This window comes from Populus nigra, chromosome 4, assembly GCF_951802175.1.
Source record: "Populus nigra chromosome 4, ddPopNigr1.1, whole genome shotgun sequence".
NCBI lineage: Eukaryota > Viridiplantae > Streptophyta > Magnoliopsida > Malpighiales > Salicaceae > Populus > Populus nigra.
The window spans coordinates 14855516-14877449 of NC_084855.1; the positions used below are offsets into that span (position 1 = coordinate 14855516).

The following is a 21934-nucleotide window of genomic DNA, read 5'->3' on the forward strand; positions in this document are numbered from 1 at the left end:
ATACCTTTCTCGGCCTTTTGGCTAAGATCAAGTGTAGTATCTGTTCTTATCAGTTTAATATCTGATACGTGGGCCAATGGCCCACACGATATTAAATTTATTTTTCCATGGGGAAGGCCTATTACAGTAGCTTGCTACTGAGGTCCTTGCGCGTCGCCAATGCGTTGCACTGCTGCTATGGCCTGGCGCACCATACCAATAGGAGTTAAAATATTCGAAGCGCGCAAAGCAAATAATATTAGCATAAAACAAGTTGATGTTCATTACTTAGGCACCGTTTGGGAACGCGGCTGCGGCCGCGTTCCCAAAAAATTTGAAAATTTTTTGTTTTTTTTTTTTGCTAAAATTTAATATGGTTTGTACGTTAAATAATTTTTAAAAAATAAAAAATGAAAAAACATCGTTGGCATGCATTTTGGCACGAAAAGTTATTTGAAAAGCACCCGCAACCACACTGCCAAAACGCTCTTAGTCTTGCTCGGGACTGAACTGTGGATTGTCAAGTGATAATGGAAATCGAAATTTTAAGAAAGTTGTTTTTAGTTTTCACTGCTAATTGGATCGAAAATTTTAGAGGTAAAAATATTGTGAGATGGTTATTTTAAATTAATATTATAATTATAACATATTAGAATTAATCAATAAAAATTTTAATTTATGATTGGGTTATAGACTTCAAGTTTTATTTTTTTTATTTTGTTGTATAATAAAAAAAATATAAATATCAATTTAAAATTAAATATATTTTAAAAAATAAAAAAATTATTAAAACTTCAATATTAAAAACAGACATTGAAGAAAAAAAATCAAAGGATCACTCTAGGCCAAGTGGGTATAAAATTAATTATTTATTAAATATCAAAATATATTATACAAATAGTAATTATGCAAAGTTTTGTTTTTTCAATTAATATAGACTTAAAAAGCTTTTTGTAATTTCATTCTTATAATTCCTTAAACTATTTAATTAATCATTAAAAATTAATTAAATAATGCTTTAATCATTCATTTGCTTATCCATTTCATATGGTGAATATATTTATCACTATATTTTAATATTTTTTTTAAAATTAATTATATTTTAACTATTTGAATATATCTTTAATTATTAATCCTCGAACAAATAATTAGGTGTTTTTTTAATGAAACTAAAAAATAAATATTGATAAATAATTCAAATATCTAATGAAAAAAAAGTTTTAAATTTTTTTTTTTAAACTTCATTGTCGTTGTACATTTATATTTTCTCTTATATTTTTTTTTTATTGTCCCTCAAATAAGAAATAAGAAATTAATTTTTTAAAACGAAAACAAAATTTAAGATACTTGCAAACCATATTAAAAGACTAATTTAATTAAAAAAAATAGAGAAAAAACAAAAAAAAAACTATGTACGCTAGCCTGACCTTGTGGTGAAGCGCGTCCAAACTTGTAAACAAAGGCCTAGCCGTGTGGGATTTCTAGCCTAGACCTACTTGCTTGGACCTTTTTTTTTTCCCTTATGGGGATAAATCCGCTCTCTTTACTTTTTTTTTTAAAAAAAAACCCTAGACGACACCTCATCTAGCTAGCTAGGTTTTGACCGCTACAAAGGCAACTTTGGGGTTTGATTTTTTTTATCCAAAAAATCATTTTCAAACAGGTTTTTGCCAACAAAAAAAACTAATAAAACAACCTAGAAATCTAAATAAATATATTTGTGGCATCAAATGTGTTATAAAATAAAAAATCAATCCGAATTGCAAAAACTTTCGAAGCCCATACCTACTCATGGATGTTTACATAAAAAACTAATTACCATTGAACTCTTCTCATCAAATAAAATTCATCAACACTAAAATCGATTTTTTATGGCTAAAATTAGTGTCAAGTGATAGATTTTTTTTTCAACTAAAATTCAATAACTATCTCTCTCTTCTCTTATTTTATAGATTGAAATGTTAAAAAAACATCAACCCAAGATTACTTTACCCCGTTTTGCTTTTCATGATAGATTGGCTAAACTAAGAAAGAAAAAAAAGCATTGAAATATATTTTTATTGAGTAAATAGAATTGGTTTTTTAGATTTATACTTGCCTAAAAAGTCTAATATACATACTTTGTGGGACCTTTTAAAAAACTAATCAAGAAAAACTTATGAAAATTAAATATTTTTATATAAAAAATGTAAAACATATATTTGACATTCTAAAAATAGAAAAGCATTTTACAAATAATTTACCAAAGAATAAAGTTTAAATCTAATAGATTTTTATATATTTCTTTCTAAATCTTTTCTAAATTTCTAAATTCACATAGGATGAAAATGAAATTTGAATATTTAATAAAATCTATTTATTCATAAAATAGATTAATAATTTAATTAACTTTTATATCAAAATAAAAATTCAAAGAAAGAAAGTATGAGGATTAAAAAGCACTTTTTTGTCATTTTATATTTTCCATGAATGATTTCCTTGTTTACACTTTGCCCCTTTGTAATCTTTTTATAGTTAACAAAACTTTTTAAATTTGCAATAATTTAGGCTTGGAAGGGATTAATTTTTTTAAAAAAAGTAGGATAAAATTATAAAATAATGTTGGCATTACAATGTTTTACCTAATCATTTTCTTATATTCTATAATATCCATTTTGTCTCTACGTTGTATATATATTCACTAGATACTTGACCCGCGGTTCACTGCGAGTTAAATATTTTTTTTCTAAAAAAATTGTATACATAGGGTCTTTCAAATCGTTTTCATAGTTAAAACAATTCTACGCAAAAATAAAAAAGTTTGCATATATATATATATATATATATATATATATATATATATATAATCAAATAAATCGAGAAGTATGTGTGTTAATAAATAAAAAAAATAAACAATAACTAAAAATAAAACTGAAAAAAATCTAAAAACATGTGCATATTAAAATATTTAATCTCGCTAGACGAGACATTTACCTGGTTGTGTTTGCTAAATTTATTTATTAAAATAATACACATTAAATTGATTGAATAAAACAAAAGAAAAAAAATATTATGCAAAGTTACACAAATTAGAAATATTATCTGAAAATAAATATTTGTTATTTTAAAAATAAAGTTCATCTATACAAATGATTAAAAAATATTATAGATAAATCAGAAAAACCTCTTCAAAAATTAAATGCATGCAAAATAAATTTTTTTAAAAGAGGTTTTGTAAATAAAATAAAAAAGAGAAGGGGTATTAAGATAAATATAAATAAAAAATAATTTAAAAAAAAACATTAATTTTAAAAAATAGAAAACAATGATTTACAAAAAAAGAAAAGAGAAGGCTAGGCACTACTAGGCTTGACAAGCCACTCCAGCTCGCTTGACCTATTTCATTAGGGCTCGCATGATTAGGTTTTTTTTTTATATATATAATTTTTTTAAAAAAAGAATTGAGAGACGACATATCGTCTATATTGCCCAGTTTCTAGCCGCTATGGGGGTGGGGAAAACAGAGTTGATAGTTTTTTCAAACCAAAAACTTAATTTTCAATCCATTTATACCCAAAACATCTAGACATCTTGATAAACTCATTCTTGGCCTTAAAAAACCCTGAAATCATCCCAAACCCTGAAATCATCCCTAAACTAAAAATCTTAATTAGATCTTATATGTTTTTCTTGGCAATTTCAAAGTATATAAAAAAAAACATAATGTGAGTTTCCCTCGTTAAAACAAAGAATTTGACTCAAATTTTAACTATTTTGGTAGTTGAAATCGGTTCAAAGAAAAATTCTCTTTCTAGCGTTAGATTTCAACAACTTTCTCTCACTTCTCTCATACCAGGAGTCAAAAAATAAAAAAAATAAAGATTAGAATCAAAATTAATTTTTCCTTTTAATTTTGAAAAGTAAAGGGACTCCATATATATAATTTATAAAGTATAGGAATAGCTATAATAAACATTTTGTCTAAATTTTTTATACTCCTTACATGTTTTTCACTTTGGTCCTCATCTTTCAATCTCACCCTCTCTCAATAAATTAATTTTTAATTTGATCTAATAAGGTTGAAATTAAAAAAAATAAAATATCATTGTCAACAGTCCATCAACAATACTATGTCAGTAAATCCCCCATACCTTTTAGGTTTTTAGTCAATAATAATCACCTCTCTGCATTTCGGCTTATCCTACTCCTTTCTACGGTTCTACCAACGGGACATACCCATCACAAAATGGGAAGCAATTTCTCTATCGTTCAGGAGGAAAAAAAGTGAGAAAGAAAAGGAGATGTCCACGTAATGGAGGCGCAGACCACTTGGCCCGAATAAATGAATAAATCTCATTCACAGAATATATATCATCTTTTATTCACATCTGGGAGAGATGGTATACAAAAAAATCATATGACAGCATGGACCGCTTCACACATTATGAAAAAATCAAATGCGCATCAAATAATGGGAGCTCAGGGAACGATGTCCAAATGTTTTGCTACATACGTCAGTAACAAAACCTTGATATATTATTATTCTTGCTCAGGGATGCCCACTTTCACCTGCACAAACATGCACTGAGCCGGGAGAAAGAATTATATGCTTGGTGCTTCTCCAGCAGGTCCCGGCCGGGCATTTAACAGGGGCTGGAGGGCTTTGACCACAATGCTCATGTTTGGCCGGAAATCAGCCTCATATTGCACACACAAGGCAGCAACGGCAGCCATCTGTAATGAAGACAAATGAGTTCAACGGTAGCGCTTTAGACATTTGCAATCCAGTATCTTATACATGCTGTTTGTTAAGGTTTCCACCTCATGAAGGCCACATAAATCATCTAGCAATGCAAAGCCTCATTCAAATTGGATGCAATGGATCACTCATGGCAGTTTTGGAGACACCCGAACAAATTGACGAGTCAATTTTTCAGTAATACAAGTTTCCTTTTACGGAGAAATTTTAGAAGTGTGGTGCAAATACCTTTGCAACTGCCTTGGGTGGGTACTCTCCTTGTAATCTTGCATCAACACACTGCTTAACCTTGTCCTCGCTAAGTTTTGGTGTAGCCTGACACATACAAACACTCAATAGTCAGCAAGGACAGAGAAAAAGGAACACTCAGGTTTCGAAAGCTTAGAAAGAGAGAACAAGTGCTAGGCATGAGACAACAAATAGTGATTGGTACCCATGTCACTAGACTCTGCTGTCCACGTGGTAAAGTGTGATCAACAGGTTTCCTCCCAGTCAGAAGCTCAAGCAGGACAACACCAAAACTGTACACGTCACTCTTTGCATTCAATTGTCCAGTCATTGCATATCTGCCAATCACAAAGATGATCAACGCACAGCAATCAAGGCACACACTCTCACAACAAGTTTTGAAAGCAGGGTGTCTTAGCAATTAAACTTAAGCATAAGTTGATAGCAGGGAGGAACACAAGAAAATCAAATTATAACTACAATTTACAAGCTTTCAACTAAGAATAATTATCAGAAACACACAAGTTTCCTTTTCTTCTCTGAACATTTTCTAGCAAGCAATAAAGCATTGGTGGATTTTAAGTTCTGAAAGGGAAACTAATTATCAAGTAAAAATCTCAGATAGTGGATCCAATAAGCAGCTCCGTCCTTTAGCTTCCTCATAACACATATTAGAAAACCAAAAAACAGATTTTGACACAGTGAAACGTAGATGTGAAAGAAGTGTATAAACAATCGACCAATAGCTTACTCAGGAGGGTGTCTTAGCAATTAAACTTAAGCATAAGTTGATAGCAGGGAGGAACGCAAGAAAATCAAATTATAACTACAATTTACAAGCTTTCGACTAAGAATAATTATCAAAAACACACAAGTTTCCTTTTCTTCTCTGAACATTTTCTAGCAAGCAATAAAGCATTGGTGGATTTTAAGTTCTGAAAGGGAAACTAAATTATCAAGTAAAAATCTCAGATAGTGGATCCAATAAGCAGCTCCATCCTTTAGCTTCCTCATAACCACATATTAGAAAACCAAAAACAGATTTTGACACAGTGAAATGTAGATGTGAAAGAAGTGTATAAACAATCGACCAATAGCTTACTCAGGAGCATGATAACCAAATGTTCCCAAAACTCTAGTGGAATGAAGACGTGCTGCCATATCAGGAGCTTGATTTGACAAATCGAAGTCGGCAATTTTTGCAACATCATCATCAAAAATAAGAACATTGCTGGACTTAATGTCACGATGAACGATGTGAGGATCAGCCTTTTCATGCAAGTATTCAAGCCCTTTTGCAGCACCAACAGCAATTTTTACACGCTGAGGCCATGTAAGGACAGGACCAGGCTGTGCTCCTTTAACACCTTTCCTCCCTAAATTAACAAGACATTGACAACTAAGGCATCAATCATGCAGATAATAAGAACCAACATTTCATTGTAAGATCCAAAGAACACGAGAGTATTTGCAATTTTATAGAAACATTGTAAACTCTCAATGTTACCTAATTTCATTAAAAATCTTTTAGTGCTGGTGTTTTGACATCTATTAAAATTTCATACAAGCAAATGCTGATGAATTTCCACTGTATCCTTTTTTGAATAGCAAGGTTTTTATTGATGGGTTTGAAGCCAGGAACATTTGCTATGTAATATGTGCCTATCACCACAAGGTTTGTTAGGCATGTAAAATCAAATGAATGCTGAGAAAACAAGTTCTCATGAATAAAATGTTCATCGAAATCAAATAAAGATGCCACATCATATAATTTTAATGGTGGAAGATCTTTTCTCTGACTACATAGGACAACACTCGGAAAAGGATAAGAACTGTGATCAATTATGGTGTTTGAAAGGAATAAAAGACTCTAGCTCCAAGCATATAAAACTAGTCAGTATCAGAAACAAGATAAAGTACCTAGAAAAATGGAATGAATTTATTAAGATTTCATAACAGGACAATTGACACAACAAGGCTTACCATGAAGAATATCATGAAGCGATCCATTAGAAGCAAATTCATAGATGAGTACACGGGAACCCCCATCTACACAATACCCAAGCAACTGTACAAAATTTTCATGCTTCAACCTTGATACCATGGAGACCTGTCGAAGCCATCCAAACATTTGATATGCCACTCAAAATTACAAATGAAATGGAATACACAACAATTTAGGATTTCAAAGAAACCTGGGATAAGAATTCATCATCAGGTTGTTTGCTGGCATCTAATTTTTTTATTGATGCATCCTGCCCACTTTTAAGAACACCATAATATACTCTTCCATATGATCCTTCTCCTATCAATGAACTTGTCCCAAAGTTATCTGTAACTTCCTTAAGTTCATCCCCCGATATTTCAGGGACTTCAATAGGCTGGATTTTAAAAGCCTGAGCGCCCTTGGGAGCTGTTTCTGACGCATGATAATTTCCTAAATTGCCTGTTTGGTCAAATGGAAATCAGCAAATAGAATGAATAACTAAACCTGAATTCAGAAAAAAAGAAAAATAGAAGGGAGTGAACTTTTCACTAAAACATTTTAGAAAAAAAGAGATAGAGTGCACCATAAGAATATAGGTACACATTTATTGGAAAACATAAATATATCACTCTTGCTACAACGCTTCTAGCCAAGAGATATTACCAGCTGAGCTTTTAACTGTGTACTGGCCTCCATAGTCAGCAGCTTTATGGATGTCATCTTCTTCACAACAGCCGAAGCAACTCATGATTCAAAATCTTTATAAATCCCACTCTGCAACGCAAAATATTTAACACGGCCATTAAAAAACATAAAAAACAAACACTAAAGAGATCAGAAGAGTTAACATGCACATGGTTATCAGCACAAAATAATATGCCCAAAACAAGAAAATCCCACACGTTTTTTCAACATGCCATCAGAAATGGATTTATTCAAAATAACACCCAGTTTAGATACCAAAGGCACGAATAAACACAAGCAAAGGATTGTCTTCCACACTCCACAGAAATTGGCCAAGTATTCCCCCATAAAGAAATCAATTTGGATTTAAAAGCAAGGCCATGAAATAAGTAGAATCCCACAATTCCCAGTTCCTCCAACTTTCTTATAAAAGAATCCCAGAAAAAATTATCGTCATAGAAACTGACATATAAAGCAGAGGTAACTGACTCTCACTCCAGAAATGCATTATACTGATATTTACTAAATAGTACCAACAAAAAGGAAATAATAATAATTAAGACAAGATTAGAAGAATATTCTAGACAACGACTCGGTATATCTCATTAAAATTACTAAAATTTAAAAACAAAAAAAAGACCTGTAAATTAAACGCATGCTGCAACCTTTAGCAATTAAGCACGACGAAAAGAAATGAAAAGAAAAGGAGAGAGGCAGAAGAGATGGATCCGTACAAAGAGCTGACAATCACTATGCTTGACCAGTCAGTGTGTGGGAGAGAGCAGGAGGATCTGAGACGTGGAAGGCGGCCAAGCGTGCGCAGGATAGGGAGAGATAGATTGACAGAAGAAGGAGAGAAGGAGGGGTTTCTTTTACGACTTGTTTAGACTGAGTTTTGAAGTTAACACAGCAAAATTGCAAATTTAAATACAATTTTTTTTTTTTTATGAGAGTGGCAGATACGCGCTAAGCTTGACAGAATTGACTTTGCCGTTTAAAGCTTCCGATTTCTCTCAGGTCGCGAAGTCTTAAGTACAAGGAATGATTTTACGTGTCTGAAACTGATTGGCAGTTGGGTCAAAGCTGACTGGTCGTCTTAGGTGGATTCATTCGTTCAACCTGTTTGGACCGTTTCTTCTCTCTCTTTTTTTTTCCCGGAAAATTTCTCATATTTGGTATTTATGTCCATTACTAACCCATAAATTCCATTTTTATTTGGTAGTATTATTAATGTAATATGCATGTGCCTGTGGATATACTTATTTAAAACAGATATATTATTATTTAATTGAATCATTTATATTTTAAAGGTAAAACAGCAAGGTCAACAAAATTAAATAGCAAGTTTGATTAATTTTCTCATCAACCATCGATACAAAAGAAAAACAATATGAAAATTTTTATTTTTTTATGTTCAATCGAATATAAATATTACATTCATGATATTCGGTGTTTAAAGAGAATCTTAGAGTTTACATACGAAACACCTCTGAAAAATATTATATATAAACTAACAAATAACATCACCATTTTTATCACAATTGAAGATTTAGGTTTAGTTATTGGCATGGGATTCATCTTCTATTCCTTTGAATTAGAAGACCCATTCAAATTGTGGACTTCTATTTGGATTTTATTGTTATAATTTTTATAAATTGATGTCATGAATTGATTTATTTATATTCATAAAAAATTTCATAGATGCAATTAAGGTCTTTCAAAATGTATGCTAGTTTAGATGTTTTACTATTCAATTTAGATGTTTGAATTATAATTAATTATTTTTATTTTTAATTTAAGCATGTTCATTGGAGTTTATAATTAACAATTTATTTTGTTTAAAACAATAATAAACCTAGACAAAAAAAAATCATTAATGATATTAATTTCATAACTAATCTAACATTGAAAAATAAAACTAAAAAAAAATAAATTTTTTTTATAATAGTAATGATGTTAAATAAACAACCAAAATGTTTATTTTTTTTAAAAAAAAAACCCTAGGCCCAAGCTAAATGTTGTTTTTTCTTTAAGGATATTAAAGTAATTTAACCTTGTAAATAAGTTGCAAAAAAGAGTAGCAACCTTGACCAATTAAAAAAGTGCTAATCCACAATAATTGAAGGTGGCCGGTTGCTTTTCTTTTTCTTTTTTTTGGACAAAGCAGTCTATTTATGAAATTTTAAAACCTATGTTAATTTTTCTAATTCATAACTCATCAAATCAAAAATATTAATTCAATTAAGAAGTTTAATTCTCAATAAATTTAATATTGAATGATTAAATTAAAAAACAAATTCCATAGTAAAAATCTTACCAAAGTAAAAATAAAAAATAGCAATGAAATTGAAAAAAAAATTTGAAAGAAGAAAAAAAATAAAGAATGATGAAATTGAAAAAAAAATTTAAAAACAATTTGAAAGAAAAATAATTAAAAGAATGGGGACTAAATCTGACATGATCAAAATTTAAAGGAGGGTGAGGTTGAAAATAAAATTCAATTTTAAGAATTAATTAAAATAAAAAATAAGAATATGAAAAAGAGGGACGAAAACGAAAGCAAATAAACTTGAAGGGCTAATATGAAAATTTGAGGGTCCAGAGCAGTTTTTTCAGGGGAAAGAGAAAAGAAAGGGGAAAAAAAAATTGTCAGTGACTCACTGGACCTCAAATAAGTACACGCGCTACATAAAAAGAAAGACGGGGTTGAATCAAACTAGATGACATGACAAAAGTATTTTTTTTTTCCACTGTAGTTAGTCACATGCGCTGCTCGAAGGCGTTGGACACATCAACAACTTTTTTTTCTGTTAAAAATACAACATTTCCTCTGGAACCAAAGCATTATCATGAAAACCCACTTTGCAATTACCAATTAGCCCCTGAGACCAAGCTATTGAAAACTTAAATTGAAGTTTAGATTCTGAAATATCAAATGAGACTCTAGACTATAGCTTATTGTTTTTTGATTTTAAGGGCAATCAAATAATAATGTTGTACTAAAAAAGTGAAAAACCAAGATGCCCAAAAAAAATCAGTAATGACAAGGGAGTTAAGTGAAAAGACTATTACATCCTTAAAAGATAATTTCTATGTAGTTTTTTAAGGATAATTTTGTCAATTCACTATTGTAATCCGCGGTAAATCAAGACTAATGGACAATATTTTTGTCACACCATTTAGTTTTTGTAATTATTTATGACGATGTATCATAGGTAGTTGTCTATTTATACAATCTATTTTAACAACTCAACTTATATGTATATAAAACATGCTTACAAAATATGTGGTTTTCCTCTAAATTTTGTATCTATACCAAAATTCTTTTCAAAATTCAAGATTATAGCTACTATAAATATTTTAGTCTTCAAATCTAGATTATTGCGTTGCGTAGTGGATCAAATTAAACTTTTTTAAATGTAAAAACAATGTTTAGACATTAGTAACATATTTTCTAATAAAAAGTATAAATTTTATAAGGGTTGACATAATATAATCTGATTAATTTGATTGGTCTAAAAACAATTAAAATGACTCGTGAAAATATAGTTTGACTAAAAAAATATTCAAAATAACATCTTTTATTTTAATACTAAGACAAAAACGTATTGGATTAACGCGGTTCAACCTGGGTTAAGTTGTCAAATCCATTACCAGGTCAACCTGGGTTAACCCGTTAAATTCACGACCTAAGTCAAGAAACCGTGATAAACTCATAAAAAGCAAATTGAAATAGATTATAAAGCCCAAATTTCAATCAATCAAATGTTGAAGTATGAAATTGAAGAAAGAAACTTAATTTAAAGAACAATAATCTAAAAAAATGCCCCAAGTCAATATACTAAACTAGCTACTTGAGTCATGAGATTAAGATGATCTTATAAAAAACAAATAAAAAAGATTATGAAACTTATTTTTTAATGAATTCAATATTAAAGCATGAAATTAAAAAACAAAATCAATTAAAAAAGATAAAAAAAAAAAAGCCAATGCAAGTTTTTATCAAACCTATGGTTCGTGTTATAAAAGGAAGATAATTTTATAGAAAATAAATCAAAATAAATTATGAAATTCAATATCCAATAAATCCAAATATTTAAGGAGAAAATTAAAAAAATAATTAAAAATAAAAAACTTTTAAAAAGCTCTATTATAGTAAAAAGTGCTTTTATAAAGTGGTGGACAAGAATCCATCTCTTCCTTTAGTTTTTGTTAAATCAAATAAACGTATTAAAAAGATAAAACAATTGGAATTTGTTTATCTGGAAAAGTTAGTATAATTAAGAATATGTGTTGTAATTTTGTTCATAATTACTAAATCCAATTTGAATCGATTCAATATAATAATTAAATAATAAATTAATAAAATTAATCCAAATCAACCTATAAAACTACAAGAAGAAGAAGAAGAAGAAGATTATAACAGTTTCAATCCAACTTGCAAAATAACATCCTAGAGTGAATCTTTTTGTTCACCAATTTAAATCACCGATTTTCTGATCATCACAAGATTTGTTTTAAATTATAAAATATTTAAAATAAATCATTGACAATCATAAAAGGTTACAAGAACATGCTGGATCATTATCAACCTACCATGTATGGGACCACAGAACATCTTGCACATGCCATTACTCGAGAGATATTCCACAGAAAAGAAGACAAATCACCAAAATAATCCCTCCAAAGTCCAAATGGGATTAACCCCTGCAGAGCATCGAAGAGATCCAAGCAGGAAATCCCATTTTCCGGCTGCAAATCTGATCCAGGCTTTGCAGCCTCACAAATGGGCTCCGCACCAGGGCTACCAGCCCATGAGGAGACAATTGGGCCACTCTTGCTTGCTCTCGTCAGCTCCAAGAGAATCTTTTGCTGGCAAAAAATAAAAATAAAAATAAAAATTCCGAGTGTTATTCCATGTATTATTCAAGGAAGTCAAGTCAATGTAGATAAAAAGAGAATTGTCTGAAATTGAACTTTGTAGAAACTTTATATTATTCTATATTTTATTCTTAAATAGATATTTTATTATGCACTCAATAATAGCAGGAGAAGGAAGAAAATTCACTTACCAGAAGAAAATGTAACATGGCCGAAAGACTTCCTTGGATTGAATCAAGTTCGATGATAGAAATTAAAAAAAAAAAACCATGATTCTTAAGCACGCTATTTATATATGAAAAAAACAAATATTTTTAAATCTAATAAAATTGTTTAAAAACATTTTACACGAAATAAAAATTATCATCCAATCATGAAGATTTTATTATCAAGTTTCCGGAGTTGCTAATATTGATGGTCATTGAAGACTTATCCGGTCGTTAACTTTTAAATTTATAGGAATTAGTCGAAGCACGCACAAACTAATCTGGATTCCAGCATAAGTTAAAAAAAATGATAAAAATATATGTTTGGAATTGCATATCATTTGGAAGGTAGAATAATTTACGAAGACGACAGGGAACTTTTTTCCTGGCTAATAATTCTCGGGCGACAGACCTGGAAGTCTGATCATCAATTGTTTTTTTGTTCTATTTTCTTACGAATAAAATGTTAGGGACCGAGAAAAGTAGCTGCTTTTATCGTGTCATCGTGGACAATACGTGTTTATTGGAATCGCATTGGACAGCTTGAAAAAAAGTCGTTAGTGTTTTTGTCATTTTCATTAAAATTACAAAGCTTGCAATTAGCTGTAGAATTATCTTTTCCAGAAGATTTATTTGCATTACAAAATTGATTGATTGATTGAATATAAACTAATCCACACATTTGTTTTTAGTTAAATAACTTTGTTGCCATTAAAGATAAAAAAAAATGTATAATTTGGTTCATGGGATTTTTGTTTTTGTTTTTTTACTATTATTTGTATAATAAAAATACAATAATACCCTTAAGAGAGAAAAAACATTAAGTTTGCACGAGGAGGCTTTTACGTATTTTTAATTTTTTAACAATGAACTTACTGGATTACCTTTAAAATCAAGAAATTATATACATTGTTTTAGAGGTATTTTTGGTTTATTATTATTATTTTTTGATTAACAAAGGAGTTGTTTGGTAATTTAAAATAATTAAATATTATTAAAAAAGGTTGTTCACGCATGCAAAGCACGTGAATATCCTCACGCCTTTCGGTCAGCGTGTACTGAATCGTCCGATTACCAAAATCATATATTAACAACAACATTTGGCATTAGTGGTGCCGTGTAAACGGAGAATGTGCGATTTAGCCCTGATAAACTTCTTTTTCATTTTCTCTTTTTTTTTTTAATTTTTTCTAGCTTAGAAATTCACAATAGCCTTTCTAAAAAGTGATTGTGTCCTCCGGTTTCTATTTCTATCAATTTTAGACTTTATTTTTTTGATTACTATTTCATTTGCTTTTAATGTATTTTAAAGTTTTTTTTTTATTTCATCCCTAGACATTTTATTTTATTTATTTACTTTCATCCAATTCAGTCTTCATTCTTTTGATTACTTGTTTTTTTGTGTGGTTTATCCTTTTATTGATTTTGTTTTAATTTTGTCCCTTATCATTTTATTTTATGTAATTGTTTATCCAATTTTGGTTCTTGTTCTTTTAATTCTTATTTTTTCATTCTTTTCTTGATTTTATTTTTATTTTTTCCCTCAACATTTTATTTTATTTATTTATTTAATCCAATTTTAGTCCTTATATTTTTTATTGCTATTTTCTTATCATTTTCTTTATTTTTTTTAATTTTATCCCTGATATTTTATTTCATTTAATTCTTTTATACAATTTTGGTCATTCTTTTGATTCGTATTTTCTTATCATTTTCTTGATTTATTTTTTAATTTTGTCCATAATTATTTTCTTTCATTTAATTTTTATATCAGATTTGGTTCTCATTATTTTAATTGTTATTTATTTTGTTTTATAATTTTTTTATGATTGGAGATTTTAGTTCATGGTTTTTTCGTGTCTTTCTTTCTATAGAATAATCCCGGTATCTTGACTCGAGTCACTAGCTTAAAATATTAACCTGGTTAAAGTTTTTTTTAGGTCTTTTATTAAAAAGTATATTTTTTAAAAAATTTGATCATTCAATATTACACTATTATTAGCCCTTGAACTTTGTTATTTGTTCCACTTGATTTTTTATGAGTTTATCCGGATCTCATATCATGGATGGTTGATTAGTTGAGTTAACCTGGATTTACTCAGGTTTTTTTCTCAATATTTTTTTTATAAAATTGATAATTTTCTATCCTGTTAAAGTTTGAAATTGTAACAGTAGTTATTTTTAAAAATATTTTTTTGTTTGGGAATGCATCTAAATAATTTTTTATTTTATTTTTTAAAATTTATTTTTGATATCAACACATCAAAAAATTCAAAAACATATTAAAAAATCAATTTAAAAAAAATCAAAAAAATTTCAAAAGTGTAAGAACAAACATACTCTTACTCTCGCTCCTGCTGCGAACAACAACAATACCTCTTAACTAGACGATGTTGACACATGCTACTGCTTTCACATGTCATGAGTGCTTGGTTTTTATTATTTTTTCTGAGAAAACAAACGAAAAACAAAGACGGGAAATAGGGAAACCAAATTATAGAGCAGTGGTAGAGAGAATATGCGTCGGTTGGATGTGTGGGTTCATGACATGTGAGTGGTTAAAGCGCCATGAATGAGAACAGTAGACAGGTTGTGCAGAATTGGTGAAAGATATCTACACCGCGCACTTGGATTCGTGGCTCATGTGCCCGCTACCACCCCATGGCCCAGGCATAGAAAAACCAAGATCATTCAGATTTTAAGGCAGAATAAAGTGGATGCAAAATTACAATGCTAGTGCCTACTACAACTACTAGCTATTTTTTAAATTAAAAAAATTAGATTAGTAGGTTTTTTCAACATGGTTTTTTATATAGAAAAATTACAAATATCTAATTAAATAAATTATAATTATCTGTGTAAATAAATAATAATAAAAAATATTGACAATAACTAAAAGAAAAACTGAAAAGATCGAGATCTATATATAGATCAAGATATTTAATTCGCAATGCGAGATGTTTACTCCATTGTGTTTAATGAATTTATTTGTTAAAATTAATTTTTTTATTAAATAAAACGATAATAGAAATAGACACACGCATGGAACCAATTGAATAAATTAAAAGAAAAAAAACTATTATACAAAGTTGTATATGTTAGAAATATTATCTATAAATAAATGTTTTTTATTGTTAAAAATAAATTTAGTCTATATATAACATTAAAAAATTATATATGAATTAGAAAAATATAAAAATGACTTTAAGAATGACATTAAAAAATTATAAATTAAAATTAGAATAAAACAATAAGAAAAAGGCATCGATAATACAGGTGCTGCAAACACATTTCAAAGAAAGAAGAAAAACAAATGACTTGGCTTACAGATCCAACCGGGTTTAATAAATTGATTCTATTTTAATTAAACAATAAAAGTCAACAGTTTTAAATTGACAAAACTTTTATCTAAAAAAAGATCACAATAACTTGGAAAAAAAAAACCTTGGAATTACGAAATTGGATAAAAAAAAAACTTGAGTCAACCTGAATTAGCGTGATAAACATATAATCTGAGTAATAAGGGGTAGGCCAACCCAGGTTAACACACAAGACTTGTGGTCAAGGTAATGAGACCGAGATAATATGATAGAAAAAAATTGAAGATAACCACAAAGTCAATCTTTTTTTTTTAAATAATGTCAAACGATGAATTAAAATATAAAAATGAGTCAAAAAAGATGTTGATCCGTGTTAACTTTTTAAACTCGTGATTTCGATCGTTAAATTGAAAGTGCTATAAATAGAAAAATCACAATAACTTGGAAAAAAAAAACCTTGGAATTACGAAATTAGATAAAAAGAAAAAAAAACTTGAGTCAACCTGAGTTCGCGTGATAAACATATAACCTGAGTAATACGGGGTAGGCCAACCCAGGTTAACACACAAGACTTGTGGTCAAGGTAATGAGACCAAGATAATATGATAGAAAAAAATTGAAGATAACCACAAAGCCAATCTTCTTTTTTTTAAATAATGTCAAACGATGAATTAAAATATAAAAATAAGCCAAAAAAGATGTCGATCCGTGTTAACTTTTTAAACTCGTGACTTTGATCGTTAAATTGAAAGTGTTATAAATGGAAAAATCATGAAACTTAACTCCCAACAAATCAAACACTAAAAAATAAAATCGAGAAAAAAAGTAAATTACATAAAAGAATCTAAAACAAAAAATTGTAATTAAAAGAATAAAGGTGAAATCAAATAAAAAATAAATTAGAGGCCACCAAAATTTTTTTGATTAGAGAGATAAACCGAAAAGAAAAATAACTTTAACACAAGGAAAAAAAATTCAAAAAAATAAAGATAAAAAGAAAAAAATAATATATCATAAACTTTGATTGAATAATAAAATTGAAAATCGATAAAACTTTAACAAAATGGTAAGAAAAAAAATCAGAAATAAAAAAACTAAAAAATTAAAAATCGATAAAACTTTAACAAAATGGTAAGAAAAAAAATCAGAAATCAAAAAACTAAAAGCCAAATTAAAAAAGAAATATATAAAAATTATAATTGAAGAACTAAATTAAAAATAAAAAACTTTTATAAAAAGAATGAAAAACAAAAAAATTAAATTAAAAAAAATAAAAACTAGAATTAAAATATAAAAACAAAAAAAAAATCAATATAGATACACACACACACAAAAATAAAAACCACCGACATCAAAGCACTGTTCGCCACCATCATGCACCCTACCAGGAGGATGTGGATGCGGCGGTTTTTGTATAATAATAGTGTTGAATATGATCGAAATGTGCACTTGTTCAATTCCCTATTGCAGTGATTATCACTCAACGAGGAGCTCACGTGAAATGAAAAGCGAGATTAATTATGGAAGCCAGCACGAAACAAACTATTCAGAGTTTGCCGGAGACAGGAATCAATTTAAAACGATCGAATGAGTACAAAACTATGGCAAATCGTAGGACATGACAGATATTAGGTGCTCCCTGCTCACAAAAGTCAATCCATGTTCAATTGCCCAGAGCTTTTTTTAGGTTCTATTTCTTTTTATATTTTAAAAGAATTTTACTTTTTTTTAAATATTTTTAAATTATTTTAATACGCTGATATTAAACATAATTTTTTTTAAAAAAATTAATTCCTAACATCAATATATAAAATTAAAAATATATAACAAAATTTAATTTTTTAACAAAAACATGGCTAACCGCGTTACCAGGCAGGTTCGGATTAACAAGAAGATAAAAGAAAAGGAATAATTTTCCGGCAATAAGGCTATCCTAGGCTGACACGTGGCAATAGAAGGCAGGGCAGGGCAAGTTAGGACTTGATCCAATGCCCAAAATGCTAGCTCATGTGGACTCCTGGGCGACCAAGAAATGAGTCAAAATCAACAAAAGTGAAAACATGTCCATGCGGTGCGTTTCAATTCAAGAATAAACTGAAATGGAATAAAAATAAAGATAAAAAGAGAATATTAAGGTTTGCAATGCAATAGTTTTTGTAAAGGATATTTAAGAGTGTGACACTGATTATTTTTTATATTAAAATAATATTTTTTTAATTAAAAACACAGCCAAATACCCCTTAATCATGCTTCAATGATTTCAATTATATTATAATAAAAAAAAAAAAACAATGCCAAGGAGACAAATAGCCTCGTCTATCAAGGGATGGAAATGAGGAACATCGTCTCGTGAAATCATCTCCGTTTGCAGCTCTTTCCAAAAGGTCAGTTCATACTTTTAAAAAGAATACTCAATGAGTTGTTTTTTCACACTAGGATGCCTGTAATTTCATTTAATGTGCATGAGTCCAATTGTAATTCTCTTTTTTTTTTATCGATTGTTTAGCCTCAACCAAAAAAAGCATATATATATATATATATCATGTATTTGAGTTTATTTCATATATTAAAATTAACAAAAACTCTGGGAAATATTATTCTTCGACGCATTGTATATGTATGATCACGGTAGATTCACTGTGCTCATAAGTTTTTTCCATTCCTTTTGTTTTACCTAATTATGAAGATTGGTCCCTTTAATTTTTAAATATCGGCAAAAATTAAAATTTGATTTAAAACTTTATTTTTTTATTTTTCAGTTCCTGACTTGAAAGAATATAGAAAAGGTCACTAGATTTTGATGGTAGAAAAAAAAATCATTATTTATATCAATTTCATGCACCAAAACGGTCAATTTTGATGTAAAAATAGCTTCATTTTACAAGGGAAATTTCACCTACATGTTTCTTCACCCTTAAATTGCATATAAAAAATCTAAGCTCGGAAAGCTTTTTTGTTTCAGGTTGATTCGAGTTTTTATGGGGTATTTTTTTAGATAATGGACGTGTTTAGATAATGGATGTGTTGATTCTAACACTTTATGATTATTTTTTTAGAAATAAAAATAAGAAATAAGATGAGGATGAAGAATAAGATAGTTTAAAAAGAGTTGGTGATGAAGTCAGGAAAAACTTCACACATAAATTAGTCTTTCCATGATCTGTAAAGCTAGGCCAAGACTTATGAGCTAGGCTTCAGGTTTGGACTTGAATATTCTTGAAAAAAATAAGTTTCTTGTGGAATAAAGGTCTCTTTGATGCTTAAGTCAGAATGACAAGAGAAAAATTATGTTTTACAATCTAAGACAAAGTCTTGTGATGTAGGGAAAATATCAAAGGTAAGACATAATCTTGTAATGAATGAGAAAAGTGGGAGTGAGTTATATGGTTCAAGAGGTTTATCTCTTATTTATCTAGTGACCTAGGTATTTATGGACCTTGTTCACATCGATTATTTTACCTGAAATATGGAGAGTAGTGTTGCAATTAATTGGTAGAAATGTTGGTGAACAAAATTGGTTATTGTGTTTGTCATTGTTATTAGTAAGATGATTGATTAAAGTCAATGATAATTTGGTGAGAAATTGTCATTGGTCGAGAAAAAAGGTGTTTGAGTTGCATAAAAAATAGTTTGTGTTTGCATTATCGATCACTGGCTAAAAAATATGGTACTGCATAAAAGCTTGTACTTACAAAGAATCTATTAAAAGATATTTCAATTAATAATAAAAAAAATATTATGTGCATGGGCATTCTAACTCCTCGAAACTCAATAAAGTTAAAGAAAAAAAATACAGGTGTATTTAGGCAAGGCCAAGAATTGTTGGTATACTAGTGTAGCTGTTTGGGTGAGACCCAAGTAAGGTGGGTGTTGCCATTTGGGCACAACCTAAACAATAATAACAATTATTGTCGTTTGGGCTACATGACCCAAACAATAACAACAATTGTTTTTATTTGGGAAAATAGCATAAATGACAACAAATTAACATAATTTTCTTTTGGGTTTGAAATGTATTTTACATGCACCATCAGTTGCTCCTTTAAGTTTTTTTTTTTAAAAAAAATATGATTGGAAGACTTTAATAGCAAAAAGGAGGAATACTTAGAGTGTCAATGTTTACTTGTATGACCATGCTTGCATAAAAATATTACCTTTATAGCTTTGAATGTTTGTCATTTTCTTTATATTATGAACCTACCCTTCTTGTAATTTTATCAATGTTTTTGGAGAATACACCCTGATCTTTTTAACAATAACTTATTACAAGGACTTGAAAAGCAGTCACGGGAACCAGAAGAGAAATAGTCATGATAAGTGATTATGTGGATCGAGAGACAAATGATTATAGGGACCTAGAGACAAACAACCACGAAGACTTGAGAATGATCCCTCATCCTTTTAGAGATGTCAGATGTGTGTGTGTGTATATATATATACATATATATATATACATATGGGAGATTCAATGAAGATATGAAGATTTTTCATATAGAGAAAGTTTGGAGATATGAAGATATGAACAAAAAACACTACTTTTTATTAAAAGCTCAAAAGATAGAGACACATTATATGAGATAACCCGAGGATAATCTAATTTTGGGTAGTTCACCAAGTGTGCACACTTATTTTCTTTCTTACTCGATTGTTTTTTTTTTCATGAACTGTTAGAGGTGGCTTTTTGTAATCAATCTTTCTATCTCCCTTTTCAAGGCGTGACATTCCTTGCTGTCATGCTTGTGATCATAATGAAAAAGATAAAATTTATTAGAGTTTCTTGTATTCACACTCTTTTACATAGGAGGTGAGTATTGCATATATTTTGTTATCTGATAGAGACTAACACTTTAGTTCATATGGTGGTAGAGGTGTAATCATGAGCTTTGAGAATGTGAATCGATCATGGATATGCCCTTTAATGCTCTTGTTGGATATTCTTGTTGGGGACTAATATTGTTATGAAGACTTGTTAGTGAGTGAAAACATGAGTGGCCTTATCTTGTCATGCTAACTTCTTCCACCCTGTTGATATTTCACATTGTATGTTTGACACTAAAGAGATTTTAGTCATGTAGAATATATAATATTTCCTATAAAGAACAATTATAAACCTCATTAATCAAGGCTTATATAGTAATGGGCTCAATGATTCATTCCACGTTGACCTTTTAGAGATAAACGTTGGTGCTCCCATCTTCCTTTTTTGTGACAATAAAGAGATTTATGGTGTTTTTTCTTGCTAGAATACTTATGTTGAAGTAAGAGATGAGTTTGGAATTGAAATCACGAAAGTGAAGAATAAAGACAAACTCTAGACTATGATACCATGCTCGTGTAGATCCATGAAGCGCTGCTAGAAGAACTTTGCACATGACATCATTGTCTTGTGTGATAAGCTTTAGGATGCTTTGTATATTTTGTATGTGCTCATGGAGGTTTGTGAGTCCTTCATAGTTTTTTAAGCTGACTTTTGAAGAGATAAGGTTTTTGAAGAGTTGAGTGTGTAATATTTTCTGACAAAGTAGGGTTTTCCTTATTTGGTGAAGGTTGTGTTCTTGCTTATGAACTCATGAAGCTCGTCTCATAGCTAGGTCTTTTTTTGGTGCGCAAGTAAGACTTGAATGAAGATCAATAGTGACTAAATTTTCTAGAGAGTATCATGTGAGAACTATGCGTGTAGTTTCTTCCAAATGAAGGAGTGTGGGTGTTACTCGCTTGTATGTCATTCTACCATGCCTCTTCAAGAAATTGAAGTTATTGTTGCACGTTTAGTGGTGTTTGTTTTTGTGTAGGAGGAAGAGTGTGAAGATGTAGTTGCATCACTGCGATAACATCATTAATCATATGCACTTAATGAGAGAATTTTTGGAGATTTGGGGGAGTTGAAGTCCCTATAATTTGGAGATCATTT

The 21934-nt window shown here is 29.4% G+C and overlaps 1 protein-coding gene and 1 non-coding gene across 2 annotated transcripts; one reads left to right on the forward strand and one right to left on the reverse strand.

Moving 5' to 3' along the window:
• LOC133693032 (U2 spliceosomal RNA) lies at positions 1 to 196 on the forward strand. Its single transcript, XR_009842047.1, has one exon. It is a non-coding gene; the product is annotated as a U2 spliceosomal RNA (small nuclear RNA).
• A 4091-nt stretch (positions 197 to 4287) lies between these two features.
• On the reverse strand, positions 4288 to 8605 carry LOC133692711 (pto-interacting protein 1-like). Its single transcript, XM_062113831.1, has 8 exons — positions 8351 to 8605; positions 7596 to 7706; positions 7141 to 7391; positions 6929 to 7055; positions 6048 to 6321; positions 5151 to 5283; positions 4946 to 5032; positions 4288 to 4692 (listed from the first exon to the last, which is right to left on the reverse strand). Exons 2-8 carry the CDS (start codon positions 7678 to 7680, stop codon positions 4561 to 4563), a joined length of 1089 nt encoding a protein of 362 aa, XP_061969815.1. The 5' UTR covers positions 7681 to 7706; positions 8351 to 8605; the 3' UTR covers positions 4288 to 4560.
• Positions 8606 to 21934: the final 13329 nt, after the last annotated feature.